At 38.9% G+C, this 19945-nt stretch overlaps 2 protein-coding genes across 5 annotated transcripts in view; one reads left to right on the plus strand and one right to left on the minus strand.

Annotated features, from left to right (window-relative positions):
* sfi1 (SFI1 centrin binding protein) overlaps positions 1–5419 on the minus strand; it is a 10997-nt gene extending 5578 nt beyond the window's left edge. Inside the window, 17 exon segments of the mRNA XM_087176004.1 lie at positions 114–117; positions 251–406; positions 517–695; positions 781–862; positions 962–1092; positions 1766–1832; positions 2431–2528; positions 2628–2720; positions 2794–2864; positions 3036–3197; positions 3295–3451; positions 3570–3672; positions 3844–3961; positions 4054–4148; positions 4828–4938; positions 5096–5167; positions 5250–5419. Coding sequence (XP_087032130.1) covers positions 114–117; positions 251–406; positions 517–695; positions 781–862; positions 962–1092; positions 1766–1832; positions 2431–2528; positions 2628–2720; positions 2794–2864; positions 3036–3197; positions 3295–3451; positions 3570–3672; positions 3844–3961; positions 4054–4148; positions 4828–4938; positions 5096–5167; positions 5250–5401 — 1851 coding nt within the window. The 5' untranslated portion in view covers positions 5402–5419.
* A 738-nt stretch (positions 5420–6157) lies between these two features.
* eif4enif1 (eukaryotic translation initiation factor 4E nuclear import factor 1) lies at positions 6158–18734 on the plus strand. 4 transcript variants are annotated; one of them, XM_087176037.1, is made up of 19 exons: positions 6158–6513; positions 7171–7322; positions 7421–7494; positions 8949–9076; positions 9490–9764; positions 10081–10279; positions 10472–10635; positions 11369–11528; positions 11986–12129; positions 12293–12561; positions 13272–13346; positions 14303–14489; positions 15076–15164; positions 15508–15644; positions 16036–16117; positions 16277–16400; positions 16951–17265; positions 17420–17590; positions 17799–18734. In XM_087176037.1, exons 2-19 carry the CDS (start codon positions 7224–7226, stop codon positions 17984–17986), a joined length of 2880 nt encoding a protein of 959 aa, XP_087032163.1. In that variant the 5' UTR covers positions 6158–6513; positions 7171–7223; the 3' UTR covers positions 17987–18734. The 4 variants fall into 4 exon arrangements, with proteins under 4 accessions (XP_087032163.1, XP_087032162.1, XP_023269887.1 ...); XM_087176036.1 differs by having other exon boundaries at positions 6159–6513; positions 11953–12129; XM_023414119.2 differs by having other exon boundaries at positions 6159–6513; positions 11390–11528; positions 11953–12129.
* The last annotated feature ends 1211 nt before the right edge of the window (positions 18735–19945 follow it).

Consider the following 19945-nt stretch of genomic DNA (forward strand, 5'->3'; position numbering starts at 1 on the left):
ATATGAAGACATTACCTTGGGCTGAGAGAAATTACAACAGGCTTTTTTTCACAATTTTGACATTTTATAAACAAAACTATTAATCAAGAAAATAATCTGCAGATTATAGTTACAGCCCTAAGAATATGAATGCAAAATTTCAAGTAAAACACACTAGAAATGCCTGTGATGAGCTTTTAAAGGGGGATGTGTGAGACACATCCAGCAGTTTACAAGGCCATACCAGTTTTCAGAAGTTTTTTTTTTTTACCTAAACCAAAAGCGCTGATACCTTACAGTGTATGAAAAGATGGTGTACAGACTGGACAAGACAACGATTACAAAATGCACCTTTTTCCATTTTTCCAGAGCCCATTTCATGCAGCGCACATCACCCTGATGACAAGCCTTCTGCTCCCGGTTTCTCCTGACATGCAAACAAATAAACAAACACATTTGTAAGCCAACAGCACTGTAAGTAGCTCGTACTTGTACTCAGACCAATCAATCACTTCAGCAGCACTAAGTTTGCCTCACCTGTCTCGAATCTCAGTGCTGCTGTCCTTCCACTGTGTCATCGTCTTGTGGAGAAGTCGGTGCAGGTACAGACAGTCTGAAACTTTCTGTTTCTCCTCCTCATTGATCTGCTGCTCTGCCCTTTGCCTCCAGCGAGCCCAGGCTCTCTGCATGTTGCATCGCTCCTCATGAAGAATAGCCTGTTGACAACAAGTTATCCGTCTGTGTCTGATACACAGCTGTGCTCTTAATCAACAATAAAATTTCCATCTATAGCTGGCATACCATTCGCTCAGACAGCATCTGCTCCTTGTGCTTCTCTGACCGCCCCCACCAGGTGTAAAACACCCAAGAGTACTGACGTTGCCTGATAAGACAGTGTACAAACAAATAAGATCACTTCTGCTTGGTTTGGATGCAAGTCTCAAAATGAGTACAAGTCTGGAGGAAAAAGACCGTAACTCACTGATTATAGACTTCTGCCTTGTGTCTCCTCTGTGTATGGAGTCTCCTCTGCAGAGTGAACTCAACCCACGAATTGAAACACAGAGGCAGCATGCGCTCTGCAAACCAAACGTCTGCACGATGCTCCAACTCCTGCAGAAGAGCATGATGTTTTAAGTTAACTATGAAACAATATTTTTACAGGAATTAGTATCACATAAACATTTCTCATTTTAATCAACTGTTTTATCAATCAACAGTTAAAAACATATAAAAGAAATTGTTAACTCTTATTTGGAAATAGTTAGTTGGAAATAGCACAGGGCTGCGAGTCAAGGTTATTTCATTATTGATTAATCTGAAGATTATTTAGACAATTACTCGATTAATTGTTTGACAGCCATTAATCAGAAATAATCAGAATTGCTATAGAACCCAGGGCAACATAATCAATTGTGTCACTAACAGTCAAAGTTAGTGAATTTACCATGATATAGAGAAAAGCAAAAAATACTATACTACATTTAAGAAGCCAGTGTTGGCGAATGTTTCTTGGCTATCAAAAAAGTTGTCACGTAATTTTCTGTTGACTAACTAATCAATTAATTGACTGTTTCAGTTCTAAAATATAGAAAGAAATGTATTTTACAGCTATTAAAAAACAGTAATCGGAGTAAATAAAGCTATATTTGAGTGATTAGTCAAGGCATTGACATACTGCCAGTTTAACTGAAGCCATTCTTGGCAGATAATTTATACAAACATATGCCTGGTCTGTAAGTATTGCTCTTGTTATGAAAATGTTTTGTTCATCCTAGGAAAATACCTGCATGTGTCTCTGTTCAGTAAGTTTCTCCCTCCAGAGGTGAAAACAGCTGCTCAACAGGGACGTGCTGAAAAGGGAAAAATCTTTCACTTTAGATAAATATTTAAATTTGAATTAATCACACAGGAATAATTTAAAATTAAGTTTTGAACACATAGATGTAACTCTGTATAGCAATCAATATATTCTTTGACTCCAGGGCAAATGTAGGTAAAGCCAAGGAACTAAACTAAGATCTAAACTAGAATTACCGCCTCGTAGTTGTATGACTGAGATGCAGGAAATATGGTCACAATCTCTTCTTCCTGAGTTTTTGCAGAACATTATGATGCCACAGTGAAGTTGACCTTGGACCATTTGGATATAAAATGACATCACTTCATTTTATCTATATAGACATTTGAGTTAAATTGTGTCATAATTAGTGTATCAATTTGTTAGTTATGGCCAAAAACATGTTTTGTGATGTCACAGTGACCTCAACCTTTGACCATGAAATTCTAATCAGTTCATCCTAAAGTCCAAATGAATGTGCTAAATATGAAGAAGTTCCCTTAAGGTGTTACAGAGATATCGCATTAACCAGGATGGGACGGACGGACAGACAACCTGAAAATGTCCCTGACTATCGCTGGCGTGGAGGCATAAAAAGTAAATGAAACAACCTGTAGTTAGTCTGTGCCATTTCTGTTAGTGGTTGAAAACTCTTGTCTTCAGCTTCCTCCAGACGGTCCTGCCACAGCTTCCAAAACTTCCTTATCATCTACAAGAAACACAAACATAAAACTTCAATCACCAATGCAAACTTTAATAGAAATATTTAACTTATAATGTAATCTCAGGATGAGTGCTCATCTATTACAGTTTGATAATAATGCTGGAGAGCCATGTTGTTGTTCAAACGATGTGTTTTGTTCCAGATGACATTGAGAGAAAGTCCCTGCAATCCAGCACTCTGCAACAACAATACGCAGTAATTAATACATGACTGCGTTCTGTTCTTCTGCTGCTTCAATTTTGGCTCTTACCAGTAGATGATGTTGGTGGTGTTGACTCGCAATCTGGTTTATTTCAGCTTTGTCTCTGCACAACATCACATCTACTGACAAGCTCAAGAATCAAACAACTGTACTGATAATTATAAGAACTTTCTATCCTACAGTGGACCTCTTATGATGCTGTAGTTGGTAAGAAAATGAAAGGTTCGAAAGATATGTTAATGACAATATTTAAATGATGATATGTCAATTTTATGTATTGATTAGGATACAAGCTCTCCATCGCTCCAGTGCTCTGCGTTGGGTGCTCTGTATGGCTAACTGCCCTGCAGCTTGCAGACAGTCCTCCTCACGCCACCTGCGATGCAACGCATTTCTCCAAGTACTCCAACACATCCTCGCCAGACGGAGATGATAGGCACGCTGAACTGCATCTAAAACATTAGAAAGGGAATAAAAGAAAACTGAGCAATACATCTCAAAAAAACATACACACAAAAGAATGTATTCCAGGAATTTAATTAAAATGACCTTGTGACTTTCTTTTGGTTTGGCAGCAGGACACATAACTCATCCACTGATGCAATGTTTTTCTTTTCAGTTTGAGAATGAAGTGAAGTGAAGCCTTGGATTCTTTTTTTTTCTGGCAACAGGAAGCTGTGTGCATTTCTTTCCAATGAAGCCAGGTCTTTGCAAAAATGAGCAGTGCACACATCACACAAAATAGAAAGGGAAATACAACAAAGATCAGTATTTATGTTGAGGCAAAAGACATGAGTTATGAGTGTGTCTGATAAGATGTTTACCCTCCTCTGTAAAGTCATTGTCTGCTGTTTGAGGGCTTGGTCCTCCAAAGTGTAAATGTCTTGATGCTGCTGCAGCCTAGTCTGCCATAAGCTCCATGCAGAACTGCTCACGTAAAAAAACAAAAAGGAAAATTTATAACTTACTAAACACCATGAGTGTAGATCTACAGTACTGTGCAAAGGCTGCAGGCATTGTAGATTTTTTATCCAATCATGCAGTGTCATCAGGGAGGCATCTGTACAGTACTGTGCTTCGTAAATACAGTAAACTTACTGCAGAGTTGCAAGTCTGCTCTGCTCAAAAGCTGATTCAAGCATTCTCTTCTTCATTCTCCTCATCTCTGTGAAAACCTCCCACCTGTCCCAAACCAGACGCATGCGTTGCCTGTCAGCTGGTTCAAGAAACAAAGTGATTAATGACACAACAGCTGACAAAACATGAAGTTATATGAGCTTGGATATGTTCTGATTTGTAAACTCATACCATATGATTGAGCATTTTGTAATTTTTTTTTCTTTTTCCTCTGCATAGACATAAACACCTGCCAGCTATGGAATCCCAAGTTATACAGATAATACCTGAAAAACAAAATAATTCATTAGCATACACAATACACAATAACCAACCGTGACCAGCTTTCTGGGCCACAACTGCGATTGTAAAGTCTAGTAGTGCAAGAAATACTCAGATCTTTTACTTAAGTTAAAGTACCCATTCAACATAAAAATACTCTATTACAGGTGTAAGTCTTGCATTAATCCTACTTAAATCAAAGTGAAGAAGTATTATCAGCTAAATTTATTTAGAGTAAAAGAATCCATAGACATTTGAAACATGAAGAGGGGCTCCAAATAGACAATCATAAGTTGTCACAAGCCCAAAAGGTCTTTAGATAGATAGATAGATATATAGATAGACAGACAGACAGACAGACAGAAAGACAGACAGACAGATTGATTGACAGATACTTATTTATATGCTAAGGGAAATTCATGTGTCCATTAGCTCACTGATGATAATAATAATGACATTTTTTTTATTATATATTTCTAATAATTTAACAATATGTTTGTGTTTTTATGACTATAAGTCTTTTATGTAAGTTTTAATGAGAAAAGTAACTAGTAACTACATCAGTCAGATAAATATAGTGGAGTAAGTACAATAGTCCACTCAAATAGCATAAATTGGGAATAACCAAGTAAACTACAAGTACCTCAAAACTGTGCCTAAGTACAATACTTGAGCTGACCTGACCTGTAATGACACTCTGCCCGCATTGTTAGACTCCATTCCCTCCTTGACGTCCACCACTCTTCTCTCCATCCTTCAAAGGCTCGTCTCAGCACCACGCTTTCATAGTGAGACCTGCAAAATGTAATATTCCCTTTAACTAGAAGACTCAGATTCAGGTAGGACACTTGATAGTGGCAGACAGACCGTGATCCAGCTTTAAAAATAAACTCATCTATACACGTAAGTTATTTCAACAACTCCACTTTGTAAAATAAATGTAACTTATTACTTGGCTTTATGAGGAGGAACTCGACCAAAGGTGTTCTGCATCCATATATTCAGGAACTTTCTGGCCAGGTGCCTGCGGTGGTTGAAAAAGTCAGGTTAAATCATAAATGAGTCAAACAGTCATTTGAAATACAGTTAATTAAGTGTTTTAGCACCTTATTCTCAACTCCTTGAGTCTTCCACCTTTGTTCCAGCTGTATCCAACTCTGTAAGGAACCTTTCTGTTATGAACTTTGCGGAGTTGTTTTGTTTCACCACTTCTTGGTCTGGGTCGTCCTGGGTCAAGCTTTCTAGTGTCGCCCTGCATTGTGTTAAATCACGTCACGGGCACGAGTTACAGAACTGAAGCATTAGCATCAGTCTGAAGCAAAAACAACAGTGTGAAACTGTTTTGGACCTTCGTATATAACAATATTAACATCTTTAATCAACGTGAATAAACGGTTAAGGTGGCAACGCAGTGCCGCGCATTTGTTTTTCCTCGTCACGTGACCGCGTGTGTGTGACACCGTGGTGTGTTCCAGTGATGTAGTTGCCAACGGCAACAGGCGGCACCAACGTCATGCGCAGTATAAACACTGCACCGACTCCAGGCTGTGGATGCTAAACGGGTATTTCGGTAAAATAATGTTTTCAGTTTGGCACTAAGGCAGTGGTTGCGAGACCCCTTCCCTCTATACGTCAGCTTAAACTGTGAGTGACATGTTTACTCCCCGTCTACGGTAAAAAAGTAAAACACAGGCGATGTCAGTTCTGGACAGCCCGTGAGGGCGGGGCTGTATATTTTCACAATACCGCAAGGAGATCGCTTTGACGGATTGGCAAATCGAACAAACCCCAAGACAATGAATAGCTGCCCCAAATAATGCCTCTTGAGTTTTCTAAATTTAGTGTAATTTCTACTCCTACAAACCCAGTTACATTTTTTTAACGGTTGATATAGCTGCACATTAATGTCTTACTAGTTACATGTAATTTTTTATATTATTATTTAAATATCAAAATGCAACACGGCTGACGCACGCCAGACTATTAAAAATTCTACAAAGGCGCAGTGGGCACAATGTAATCTTTCCAAGGACCTTCTTAAAGCGGCGATCTGAGGAAAATTGGTGCTACGACTTAGAAAACAGAGAAAGAGCAGGCAATTATTTCAGATTACACAGTCGCTGTGTGAATTAATTTCTTATTTGGACCTGTTTTATTGTGTTAAGTTGCCCCAGTACAGTGTATAATTGCTGAAATCTCTGAAACAACTCAGCCGGCTTTACATTTGGTACTCGCTGGGTGGGCATTATCCCCATTCCCCAGCTAGTTAGCTAGCTAGCTAAAGGCTCTAGGTTAGCTAGCTAGCTAACTATCGTGAGCGGACGCTGTTCGGCCGTAAGCTCCCAGTCTTCCACACAGCGTTCAAACCGAGTGAGTAATTTTTATAAATGTACTACCCAGACAGTCCTTAGTGCAAATGTTGTACAACAAACGAGGTGTCGAGTTAACTATATGTGGGACGCTAGCCCAGCTAACCCTGGCTAACTGTTGTCGTATGTTCTCCTGAAACTCAGTGAAGAGTTGATTCATTTGAACAAAGACAGGTAAAGTGTCGTTAATGTTTTGTACTGGTTGGAGACTTATTTGTTTTCAAATAGTGTCGTTCAGTCTTGAAGCTACAGACAACTTGTCAATTACCGCAAACGCCAGGTAATTTATTGTAATTGACGTGTCACGTCTCATGTCTGCATCTCTGGCTGTTGTCAATTAACTTGCTAATAGGCTAGCACCGTTTGCTAAAACTGTCCCAATGTAAGTTTACCCGATTTACGGTAAAGTTAATTGTTTTCGTTGTGCTGCGTGTTCATGTTTGAGGGTGGGTCGCTTTTCTAATGTTTTGTTTTTTCATCTAAACTTGAATGATGCTGTGTTGGTTCAACTTTAAAATCTGTTCCTATTGATCATTTGATGAACATCAGCTGAAGCAGTCAGTTAACTTAACGCTCTGTTGTCAGGCCAAATTCAAATGAAGTCAATGAAGCAGCAACTGTCATGGATAATTAACGCACAAACCTTTGTTTCCAACAGGAGCAGAGACATTATTGGGATAGAAGCTGTTTGTTCCGTGTCTGTAGTCAATCATGGAGAACGATGCTTGTGTTGAGCCGAAGACTGGTGATGCTGCTGTCGATCAAGTTAAGCAACAGCCTGCAGCTCCATCTCCTTACAGATACACTAAGGTGATGGAAAAACATCAACTATACAATCGACAACTATACAGGCTGCATAGAGGTGTTCCCTAACACTAATGAACCATTTTGATATTGTTATTGTATAGGAAGAGCTTCTGGAAATAAAAGAACTGCCAATCTCCAATGAAAGGCCAGAATGTCTCTCTGAGAAATATGACAGGTAAGAATGAATGTCCTAGGATGTCAGTATTCACTAATAATGACTCTAATCTGCTTAATTAAACATTTGATCTAGTCATAGGTAAGTGTTTACTAATGCTTGAACTGAGAGCATGACAATGAAAAAGCATAAGCATTTACTATAAGTCTACAACATTAGTGGCTTCCATTAGCAGAATAAGACCATTTTGGAAGACAGAATTGGTGAAATTACTGTTAACTTTGAGCAATGAAGGTAAAAAGCTCTGATTTTATTATAAAGTTATATATAAATATATGAATTTCTGATTTGAATTTTAGGATATGGTAATATTTTGTAGGAGGTGGTCTTGAAAAACAAGCGCGGTATTCAATGTATACAGATCAAAGCACCATGTCCTCACATGCCTCTGAAGTTCAAACCACATCTCAACATAGAGATCAAAGTCTGCATTAAGTAAAGCTTAATCTAATTTTGCGCTGCTGGAGGTTTGTGAAGTGTGTGGGATAAAATGCTTTTAACAGTGACTTTGAATGGATCAGATTCTGAAGTACAGCAGGTAGGCTACCAAAACTATCAAACACACCAGATATTCACAAACTAGGATTAAATTTGACAAAATGCCTATCATCCAGTTGCCTAAATATTATCAAAATCTGCTTTTAATCATTTACATTCAGCCAAGTCTCAGAGCAAACAATATTAATTTCTTTTTGAACACATAAGTTGCTGCATGTGGCTGGTAATAAATGGGTTCTGATGTAAGTGATTTCTTCTTGAGTATGTAAAACAAATGGCTGATCTTCAGATCAAAATTTGATTCTATGAATTCTAGTCACTGTTGGATTGAGTGCAAGTTGTGCTTGGACTTGCAATTTTGTGTCTACATGTTCAAGGCAGATTTGTATTTCAGAATATTTAGTCTCCATTTGTTGACATTATAATCAAGACAGACTTTTCCCCAGGATCCATCCTTGCATGCGTCTAGGGCTTTTATTATTTAAATACATTTTATATGGTTTTCACAAAGATTTGAAATGTGAATGAATGCCACCTGATTCTTTCAACCTTCTTTATCAACCTTCCAAGGCAAGCTGTTTGAAATACCAATCATGCTTGTGTTAAGATGGAAGTCTGATATATATATATATATATATATTTTTTTTTTTATTTTATTTTTTTTATTTTTCTTTCAGTCTTCTATGTGTTTCCTGGCTCACAGGGCCAAGAAGTAATGGTTGAAATCTATGGTTGCAGTTGACTTTTATGAAATGTAGTTAGTCTACCGTAATTGGACTTTCTAATGCTTATGACTGACAGATACCAGCATGAAAGAAAATCTAACATTAGACATGTATACTCTGTTTATTTTTGGAATAATTTTAGTGAATTATTTGTCTTGTCAGTAGACAGGTGAGTATATCCTTTTCTTTTCTTTTTTTTAATTGTGGTTTTCAAATGGTGTTTTGATACAGTGATGGTGTCTGGGACCCTGAGAAGTGGCACGCCTCACTGTATCCCACTTCAGAGCGTAGCTCTCCAGTGGAAGGTTTTAAAAAGGACTATGTGGACGACAGAGTTCCTCTGAAACGAAGAATCCCAGGTAAATGATTATTTATATAGACCAAAGCCAGAAGGGGCAGGCTGCCACAGTCTAAGTAATTAATGGCAAAACGCTGAGCTGTGAAAAACGGCACATGTATAGAGCATTATCCCTCACTTATAGTATTTATTAAAAAAAAAAAAATAGCAGTTTTCTGTAAATGTAATGCAATAATGCTCCACTGAATATGCAGTGGCTATCGATTATGCTCAAGCAAATGTTGTAACATTTTTTTGTTAGACAGAGGGATAAGAAGGTATACATGTAGTACAAGTGAAATGTATTTGATATTTACAAAATCTTCAAACCAGAAGAGGCCTGCACTGGATTGATGACTTGGTGTAATGTGAATGTTGATGTAGATTGTGTACTCTAAACATCTAAAACCAAGCTGTTTGTTGCATTACATCCAGATCCTCGTGAGCGTTTAAAGGAGGATGATCTGGATGTCATACTGAGCCCACAGCGACGCAGCTTTGGAGGTGGATGTCAAGGCAATGCTGCACCTGCACTCCACGCCCGTCGCCCAGTCAGCCCCCTAGAAAATAAGGAGAATGAAAGTCTCCGTCTGGGGGGAGCACGCAGAATCGGCAGTGGACGCATAATTGCTGCCCGAGCATTTGAGAGAGAAGCCCGTGCGGAGAAAGAGAGGGAACGTGAGAGAGACTTTAAAGATAAAAGATTCAGGGTTGGTGTTCACTGTTTTCAGTCCATCCATAATGTATTTCCCTTAGTGTCCACACAATGAGGCATTCAGTGCATTGCTGTTACCGTTTCTTTACAATGCTAAGTAAGATTGCTAAGAAAGATGTGCAAAATAGCAGATGCATATAGCATTGTTTTTCACAAAAATATGTGCCCCCCTTGACTAAATGTGGTTTCTCCAGAGTTGACATCGATTCTGGTGCCATCGATTTAGTATGATTTTGAGCAGCATGTATTTTCTTCCATTTTACAAACACAGTAGACTTATGTTTTTTTTTTTTTTTTTTCATCATTTGCAGAGAGATTTTGGTGACAAACGTGTGTTTAGTGAGAGGAGAAGGAATGACTCGTATGCAGAGGAGGAGCCAGAGTGGTTCTCTGGGGGTCCCACAAGCCAGTCTGAGACAATTGAACTCATTGGATTTGACGACAAAATCCTGGAAGATGATAAACGCAGGTCCAAGCGGTCAAGGAAGCGGACAGAGTCTGTGAAAGAAGGCATGTCTTTCTGTGAAACTGTTCTTCTGAATTACAGCAACATAATACATTTTGACCTTCTTTTTTTCTTACATTAGTTGTTTTTAACTGGTGAAGTGAATGGTATTATTTGGTTAACTAGCTTAGTGTGATGGCTATCATATTAGGGATATTAAAGATTTTTATCTTTAATGTCACATTTATCATTTGCAGTGGTGGAATGTAATGGTGGACAAGCGGAAGAGCAAGATGCGGGTTTGCAGTCGACAGCCGATCAGGAGGTTCCTCACCCTGATGTTCTACCGGAGCAGTCAGCTGGAGACTTTGACTTCAATGAATTCTTCAATCTGGAGAAGACGATGCCAGGACTGGCTTCTGTAAGTACTGGGGTGCACTGTGTGATTTTTGGTGTTTCAAGGCATGAACATCACAAATGGGATGTCATTTAAAACTCCTAAAACCCGATCAATGTGACTATTTTATTTCTCTCCCTCTTTTATTCTGTACACTGAACAGTGTAAGCTCAACAGTAGAGGTTTTCCAATGTATCTCAATTTATACAGTCATTAAGAACCTCTTGAAGGCCAGATTGACACTGGTGCTACAGTTTTGACCTGACAAATTACATAGTCTGTTCGTGTCCAAGCTCAGTAAGTTTTTATGTTTTTGAATCCAAAAATTATTTCTGCAGAATAATTGCAGTACGATATTACCTCTACTGCACTGGCTTGATCTCACTGAACTTGATCTGAGGTGGTGGGTATTACCACTGAATGGTGCACTTTCTAAATTAATTTGTCAGTGGGCTCTTACACAGGGTTAAGGAGACATAAAAAATGTATCCACAATCCAAATTTATGCCCATCATTATAGCTGCATTAGACTTGTTACCAATTGGACAACTTACAGAACCAGTCGACAAGCTAAATGAGATTGTGGTGCTAAATCAACACAATGCCAAACAGCAGTGCATTCATTGACACTGTTCCCAGTCTTCTAGCACATTTTGTGCTAAATCGATGGAAAGCACTCTAAACGTAAGTGTCATCTTTGTTCTTGCAACCTTCTACCTTCTGCCTGCCGATTTTTTTGTTTTCCACTCTCTCACAGGCATCTGTGTCTGTCTTACAGATGATAGAGGACGTGTTGGGGGAGGGCCCTGTATCGGCTAGCCGCTTCAGTCAGTGGTTCTCCAGTAACCTGAGCCCTTCAGGTAGCCGATCCAGCAGTCTGAGGTCCACTCCTCACGAGGAGCTGGAAAAGCTAGCAGGTAAATGATTTGATTGTCTTGGCTTTCCCACTGTTTGCCTGAAGGTGTTTCATGTAACAATATAGCTTAAAACCAGGCCACAGTACTCTTTGTTGAAAGAAACTCAATATCAGGGGCCTGTTCTTTAAAAACAAGTTTAATGAATCAGCTTTGTGTTTTAAGGGGGTCTTGGGTTTTAAAGTTATCAAGATAATTTGGTAAATCTGGGTCATGCAAGAAGCCCCTGGATTTCTCCCTCTTGTTTTACATTGTTATTATGTAAGGCATTAATAAAATAAGTTTGTCAACCCCATCCTGCTGCTTTACTGTGTCACCCTAAATGCTATGTGACTGCTAGTTCATTGAATACTAGATTTGTAATGTTAATGCTGCCAAAACATATTGAATGTCCTAAACCTTCAATTATCTTTCGCCCTTTTTGAAGGGCTTGATCCATGCTGTACATCTCCTGGTCAAGGCCCTGTCCCATACTTCACACCTATTCAATCATCGGAGTGCAAGGAGAAGGTGGACATCCTGGAGCTACTGCACAAAGCCAAAATAGACCTGAAGCCCCTTCTCTCCACCCTGTCAGTCAACAAAGCTCGGCTACGGGAAAGCAGTAAGTTTCAGCTCATTAAAGCATTGCACAGTTGCGTTTTAACATAACAGATTTTACTGGTAATATGCAGTAACAAGCAGTGTCAGTTTGTTATTTTAAATCTCCTCAAAACTCAGTTTTATCAGTTCTCCTGATAGTTTTTAATGTATTTATCTGTGCCCAGCTAATTCTGGAGTGGTGCTCTCGCTGGAGGAGGTGGAGGGAGAGATGAAAGGGATGAAGCTGGACTCTGGACAAGTGCGAAAGGTGCCAACTCCACAGAGAGGTAATGGCACGCCCTTCATGGCCGAGCATTTAGAGGAGGCTTTAACGGGTGGCCCGAGTGCCCGTCCACGCTCGCGTGACACAGACATGTCGGCCTTTAATAAACTGGTCAGCAGCATGAAGGCAAGTGGAACTCTGCCACCTCACCCCAAAACCAACACAAACAATGTAAGTATTTTTCTACATGCATTGTTTTTTATTTAATAGCCCAAGGCTTACACTGGATAATTAACAGCATTGTGCATGTTAAACTGGAACAGGTAACTTTTGAAACACATCTGTCCTTGTGATGTCTTAACATTACATGCAAGCTTTTTAGTGTTAAGATTAGATTTTTTTTTTTTCTTTTAAAAAAAAATAAAAATAAAAAAAAAATAATAAAAAAAATTCCAAAGGACTAAAAAGCGATGGGCATAAATTTGCTTCTCAACTGTTTTGGAGGTTGTTTTTTTTAATGTTTGAATGCTGCAAGTGTCATTTTTTTATGCAAGTCCGTTTCTGAATTATTGTTCTGGTTTGTGCTGAGGTGAGAACCATCTCGACTGTGTCGTTAGATGGATGTTCATCAAGGAAAAGTGCATTAACCCAAAAGCATAACTGACTTGCATGAGGGACACTTTGATTGACTCACTTGTAAAAATCTATCTCAGTGGGCTTGCAGTTACCAAGTTAAAGGAAAGTCTGTTACATGCCCAAACTTTTACATGTGGTGGTACCATTTAAAAGCCAGTTTTTATTCAGTTGCTGTTTTGATGCATTTCAACGCTTACCACACGATCTACACTGCGAAATTCTTACTGGGATGGGTTTTTATGAGCAAACTGTTGTTTTTGGTTGCATTGCACCTGCCACAAATTATTTGTCTCTGTACAATGCAGCAACCTTCAGACCCAGCTGTGGTGACAATGTCTGAAGCTCAAGTGCCAGCTCAGCAGCAGAAAAACATATTCCAGGTTTGTGTTTTTGTACTTCATATCTCTGGTGGTGCAACAGATGGAGAGTGTAAACTGAACTGCAGGAGAAAAATGACATCTATAGTTGATCTTTTCAACAGTAGCTGCTCATTAATCTGTGGCACAATCAGGCTGCTGCCAATGTTCCTTCCATTAGTCTTTTTCAATAAGAACATTTTGATTCAGGTCCTAAGCTTCATTTCCAGCCTGGACTGACTGTCCCCATGCCCCTTGTAATATTTATGCATGTTGGGTTTGGATAGGTTTTCCTCATGTCAGTTTCAGATCAAGTCCAAAACTCTAACGCAGTGCCCTTTCATCAGCTGTAACGTGTAGCCTCCATATGAAATGTCCATTTGGAATCTTAACATACAGAAACATGATGGTTCATGTTCATGGTTTTCTTCTCAGGAAACCACAGAACATGGTTTTGAGTTGTGACACAGGCTATGTAAAGGATTTTATGTCCCTCTGCTGAGGCAACTAAACCTTCAATGCTGCTACAAGTTGCAAAGCACATTAAATTGAGGTTCTGCACAGAAAAATAAAATTTGAAACTATTATTTACCGTTATTGCTGTCAGACAAACTAGATGCTGGCTTGCTGAAAAAATAAAACAGTATATGTGCTTGTTAAATTTTATTCTGGTTCAGATTTTGTTTGAGGTGCAAGCTTAATCAAATCATGTCTGTCTTTGGCTGTAAATCAGGGGGTTTTTATATGCTACATTATGATTAAGAACACTGTAACCTTGTGTGTTCTGTATCCAGGAGTGTTGCTTTATTAGAGCTGATGAGGATGGTTGCTAGTTCCCAAGTTGGCAAATTGCCTGAGTCATCTTTATCAGGGAAAAATATTCTATCCCACATTTTATGACTGGCAGTTCTGCATTGAATCTAACTCAGACCAGTAACATTAAAGTGAATGGGATTTCATATAAAATGTTTGTATTGTAGGAGCTCCTAGGTGGTCCTGCTCGTAGTGGCTCCCCTACTCTACTTGGCAATCTGTTGGGCAACACTGAGGGCCCAACTACATCTGCCCCTCTTCATGCCCTACTACACAAGGGCCCTTCACCCCCTCTCTTTCCACAGAGGGCACCCTCTCCTGACTACTTCAACAGTCGGTTGCAACCTTCATCAGGTAGGTTGATTACAAAAGAGACAAGTTGAAGCCTTGAAAAAGACTTGTGAACCACACCATGGAATTGGACATTCTTTTTAATCATAACTTTACCTACAGATTTCATTAGAAGTTTTCAAAATCCAAATCCATCCAAGAACATTTAATGATGATGAGGAATAGTTTTTCACTGTTAGACAATGCAGTCCAAACTTTATTACAGCTCTGATGGAATGTCAAACTAGAAAAAACTGAGGCAACAGGAGTGAAACAAATCTGAGGCTATGTCAGATGGGCTACAATAGCAAAAGCTTAACATGGTGAGCCATTTATTTAATTAGAAAAAAAAAACTTTTTTCCTCTTGCTTTCTGCATCACCACACATGTTAAATGAGTTTATCTCCTGCTGTGAGGGTGCAATGGAAATGCATATGATCACAGCACAGCTAGGAGTGCAATAGTGATTCTGTTGAAATTTAAGCAGCATCAACATCTTTACTTGAGCCTCTGTTTTTTGTTTTGAGAAGATGGTGTTGAATAGACGAGCTGGATCATTTAATAGTGTCCGTGTCCGTCCGTGTCCCCCCCCCCCCCTCTCCTATCCAAGGTTTTCCTGTTGGTCCTCAGCCCATACTGCCAGAACAGTTTGCTGAAGTACACCGGTCCATCAGCCCTGGATCTGCTGCACAACAACAGGTAACTTCAATGTCTGGACACACTTAACTTGAAATAATGGCTTCATTGTTGATTACTGAAGGTAGACTTCACACCTAATAAAACTAAACTTTATTTTTTGAATGGTTGACTTATACTTTGTATGTTTAATGAATACAAAATTCTATTTGAAGAACCTTATTTTATAATATGAATGCATGAGTAGTGCTCCATATAAGCTAGAAAATTTCCAGGTTGTAATGCATGTAACAGTTTTCACCCTGCTGACATAATCAGTTTTTAGTGGAGCAGAGAAGTCCCATAAAAGTATCTCCCTAGATGTCATTTGGAGATCTCTTCAGCTCTATGTATTATGTTTGTCCAGATGAGGGCCCTCTCAATGCCAGTGAATCAGGCAGACCTAGAAGCGCTGGCGTTCCAACAGGACCTCGCTCTACATGCCCACCACTCATTCCAGTCAAACTACAACAAGCCACCACAGGATAAGTCTTTTCGAAATCGGTTAGTTTATTTAAAAAAAAAAAAAAAAAAAAAAAAGCATATTCAGATACTGCACAGTATTCGTCATTAAATGACTGAATTAAATGTGATTTTTAATGCCTACTTAGCAAATTGGCTACCTTTTTTTTATCCTCTGAAGAACACATTTTTGTTGGACTTCATGTCTTGCTAGTTAATTTTAGCAACTGAAATGATGGCAGTTGTGGCTTGGTGTGTTAAATGTTAGTTTTTCTCTGACCTTTTTTTTTCTTATTTAAAAAGAATCCCACTTCAATCACTGTTAATATTTTGATACTGGCATACATTAGTCCACTGAATATATACACCCAAGCAAAGATTTATTGTTAGTGTTTGCTAGTTATTATGATGCTGATGTGCTTGTGATCAACAGACCACAGCGTGTTAATCGCTCCCCTGGTCCAGGTCCTCAGCCTGCTGGGAGAAACTCTCCAGGAAATGCTGTCACCAGCATGGTGATTATAAACTTTACTCTTCCAAATGTCATTATTTTCCAGAGTCCTGTAAAGACCCAACTAATCTTTAAACTTTTGTGTGTAAATTCTATACATCTTGGTATTGCTACTATTAATAATATATAATTTATTTTTTTTTATTTTTTTAACCTACTACAGTTGTCCCCTTCATTTACACCCACATCTGTGATCCGCAAAATGTACGCTACAAAAGAGAAAAGCAGAGATGAACCATCGAGTCGTTCAGAAACCAAGGAGGAGGGAGCAGCACATTCTCAAGATGGTATAGAGCATTCATTTATCCTCAAACAAAAAATCCAAGAGATAACATGTTAAATTGAATATTTATTTCTAACATAGTGCCAAAATGTTAAAGAACAAGGAAACATAAAGAAGTACACTGCATTTAACATCAAATTTAAGCAATACAATCATAAAAACCAAAACTCAATTCAAAAATAAAACTTGCATCTAAAAACAAGGACAGCTAAAGTGACAGTGTTATTGCAGCTATCATTATAAAGCTGTTACTCTATTGCATAAAATAAATGTCCTAACCTGACTTCTTTTTTTTTTTTTTTTTTTTTTTTTTTTTTTAATAAGCCCCTCTCATATTTAAAAGCTGGATCTGTAGCAGAAGGCTGTTCCACAACATGGTACCGGTGTAATAAAAGGAACTCCTGGCTGCATTATTCACTTGAGGCACTTTACATAAACGCTAGCTGTGGTATTGTAGTCATACTGAGTATGGACCATTGTCCTCAACTTCTTGATTTGAACTCAGGTTAAAGTACTACAACACTAACATTGAGATTTGGGTTATGTGATTACAGAAAGCAGTTCCCCAAATCTATACCTGGAAGCGCTGGATGGGAATGCTGCCCAGTCTGGTGGGGTAAAGGCCAGCTCACAGACCTTGCCAAGCAAAGATCAGGAGCGTCTCAGGCCTGGCTCCGGTGGACGCCATACACCCACCATGGTACCTCCAGGACCATCCTCATCTTTTCCTCGTCCCATATACCCGGTACCGCTGCTATCTCATGTACCTATGGTGCGTCCTCCTCCCCAGCTCCACCCTAATGTGGTTCAGCGAATGCTGGCACAGGGTATCCAGCCACAGCAGCTTGGACCTGCTCTTGTGCAAGCTGGTTAGTATATGCTCGAGTGTGTGTGTGTGTGTGTTGTTTTTGTTTTTTCCCATGCTTATATTTTATAAAACTTATTTTTTTACTGTTGAGGCTTTTTTGTTATTGAACTACTCTGACCCTCAGAGCTAAGGGAAGTCTTGACTTGTATTCACAGGTATATTTCCGCCACATGTTGACCTTGCACAACTTCAAGGCTTGCCTCCTGCCCTGCTTGGACAACCGCTGTACCCTCTAAGTGCGACAGCGCATCCACTTCTACCTCCCAGAGCCAATACTCAGATGCAGTTAGCAGTTATGCAGCAGCAACTTCAGCAACAGAGACCAAGTAAGTGGAAGCAATGTCAAATATTACTGCTCAGTGTAATACTTGCACAACTATACAGTCCTCATACATAAAACAAGTTGTATCTTGCATAGTATGGTATTTGTGCTACTAACCTATATTACTGTAGGAGCAGAATTGGGTTGATTTTTAAATGGATAAGAACTTGGCATTAAAAGATTTTTCTTCCTGTTTTTGTCTTATCTTGTAGTACATCCAAGTGTAACAGGCCCTCAGTCACAGAGCCAAGGCCCCCACCGGACAAATGGCTCCCAGCAACACGGCGGCAGCCCCCCTTTAGGCCTAGCCAAGTGGTTTGGATCAGACGTGCTAGAACAGCCACTCCCATCCATGCCGGCCAAGGTCATAAGTGTAGATGAGCTGGAGTTCCGGCCATAAGAAAATAAACACTGCTGGATAGCAAGATTTTCTTTTCTTTTTTTCTGCCCATCTCCACCTCCTCGTTACCAGAAAAATGTGAACTTTAATTTGAAAGACAGTGCACAGAACTGGAAAGTCTAACCATCCCATGCTTTGTCTTCAACCTTGAAGTCACTGCTTTTGAAGAGGCAAATGATGGAGATGTTTTTGCAGCTGAGTGAATTTTTTTTCTATTAGATTCTGTGCAGTAAATGTATAGGCCTAATTGTACAGACCTTGGGAAAGAATCTTATTCTCCCTGTATATAGGTATGGTTTCTTTAACTTGGTATGGGGAAGGTGATATTATCCCGCAGTTAAACTGAAAACTGTGAGAGACGAAGTCACCACGAGCTGGTAGCATTCCTCTGTCTTGTCCACCGTAACCCCCCCACCCCAACCTGCACTGAGAAAGGGCCACTACTAGTGAGAAATGTTGGGTTGATGAGTAACTTGTGTGTGTACTCAAACTTTACTTTGTGGCATGGCTAGTGGCCCTTTTCTGTAGAAGTGAGTGGCAGGAGCATTTCAAGACAACTCCAGGGGATGGCTGTGCCTTTTTTTTTTTTTTTTTTTTCTTTAACTGTATCCTCTCCCATCCATTCTGTCACTGAGGGACAGCACTGCTTACACTGTCAGTTTTTGGAGGGTGTTTGGGATGCAGTTTATGTGCGATTAAGTTATAAAAAGCACAAATAGAATTAATAAATAAAATCTTCAGTAAAACAGTTTGTTTATTTTATTTTAAATGGTTTCATATTACCTTTTTTTTGTATTGTTACCATGATCATAGAAAGCTGGGTGAATATTTGCACTGGCTATTTTATTAGGTACACCAGCACAATCCCATGCAATAGACAACAGATTTGCATTAGACTCTGTACTATTAACTACATCATTGCAACCATACTTTGTGATGGTGATGCACTGAACTGTATTAGATTGAAAAAGGTTTCTAATGTTCTGTCCAACCAACTTGCACACTAGGGAAGCAGAGTATGAAATCCATCTTAACATAATGTAGTTCAGTAAAGCACCACTATGACCTCAATAACATTAGCTGAATTAAAACTAATGATAATGTCAAACTGTCTGATAAATTTGGTCAAGCTTGAATTTATGAGCTGACTCACATTGTTCTGTAGTAGTTCACCTGCTAAAGTTGCTACAGATGCAAATCTGAACTCTGTAGCTATGCAAAACAAGTGAAAGTTCTATTTTTTTTTTTTACTCTATTGGCTGCACCTTAAAAGGGAAAGTAATGAAGGCTGATTTGTAGGTTGTCAAGTCTCATCCAAAACATTTGTACAACAGAAGTGCGATTAACTGCATATATGTAAAGATATTCAGCACTGTTATGGTGGTGCAGCATAATACATGTACACTGAGTTGCCTGTCTCTTTGGCACAGCCTGAGTCTGTGCTGGGGCCAGTGTATCTGCAGATATTATGGCATTGGCAAGTATGTTGGCCAATAATTTTCAAGACACAGCAGTGATGTAATATTTGAGGTTGTTAAGAAATATTGTCCACTATTTACACATTTAAAATTCACATCTTGGTCTCAATTCTTAAACACATTTAATGGATCCTTACAGTTTGACTTTAAAAAAAAAAAAAAAAAAATCCGAATTTTCAAAACTTAAATTTTTCTTCTTCAAATCTAAAACTGTTGGTGTTCAGTATTTGTTGGCGCTGTCAGAGAGGTGTTGATTTGACTGGTTATTTTCAAGATGCCATGGTAAGTGGTGGCCAAGTTAAATTTTCAATAAAGTTTCTGTATTAATTTCTGATGGGGCACCATTTATAATGGGCTTATAAGCTGTAGCTAGTGGTTTGATTAATGTTAATAATTTACTCATACTACATTGATCGGTTATAAGCCACCACTAATAACTCTTGAGTTGCCAAGTTGTTGAAATCCAACACTTTTGTTTTAG

This window comes from Seriola lalandi, unplaced genomic scaffold (genome assembly GCF_002814215.2).
Source record: "Seriola lalandi dorsalis isolate HSWRI2012SDOR001 ecotype SW California unplaced genomic scaffold, Sedor1 jcf7180002054522, whole genome shotgun sequence".
Taxonomy (NCBI): domain Eukaryota; kingdom Metazoa; phylum Chordata; class Actinopteri; order Carangiformes; family Carangidae; genus Seriola; species Seriola lalandi.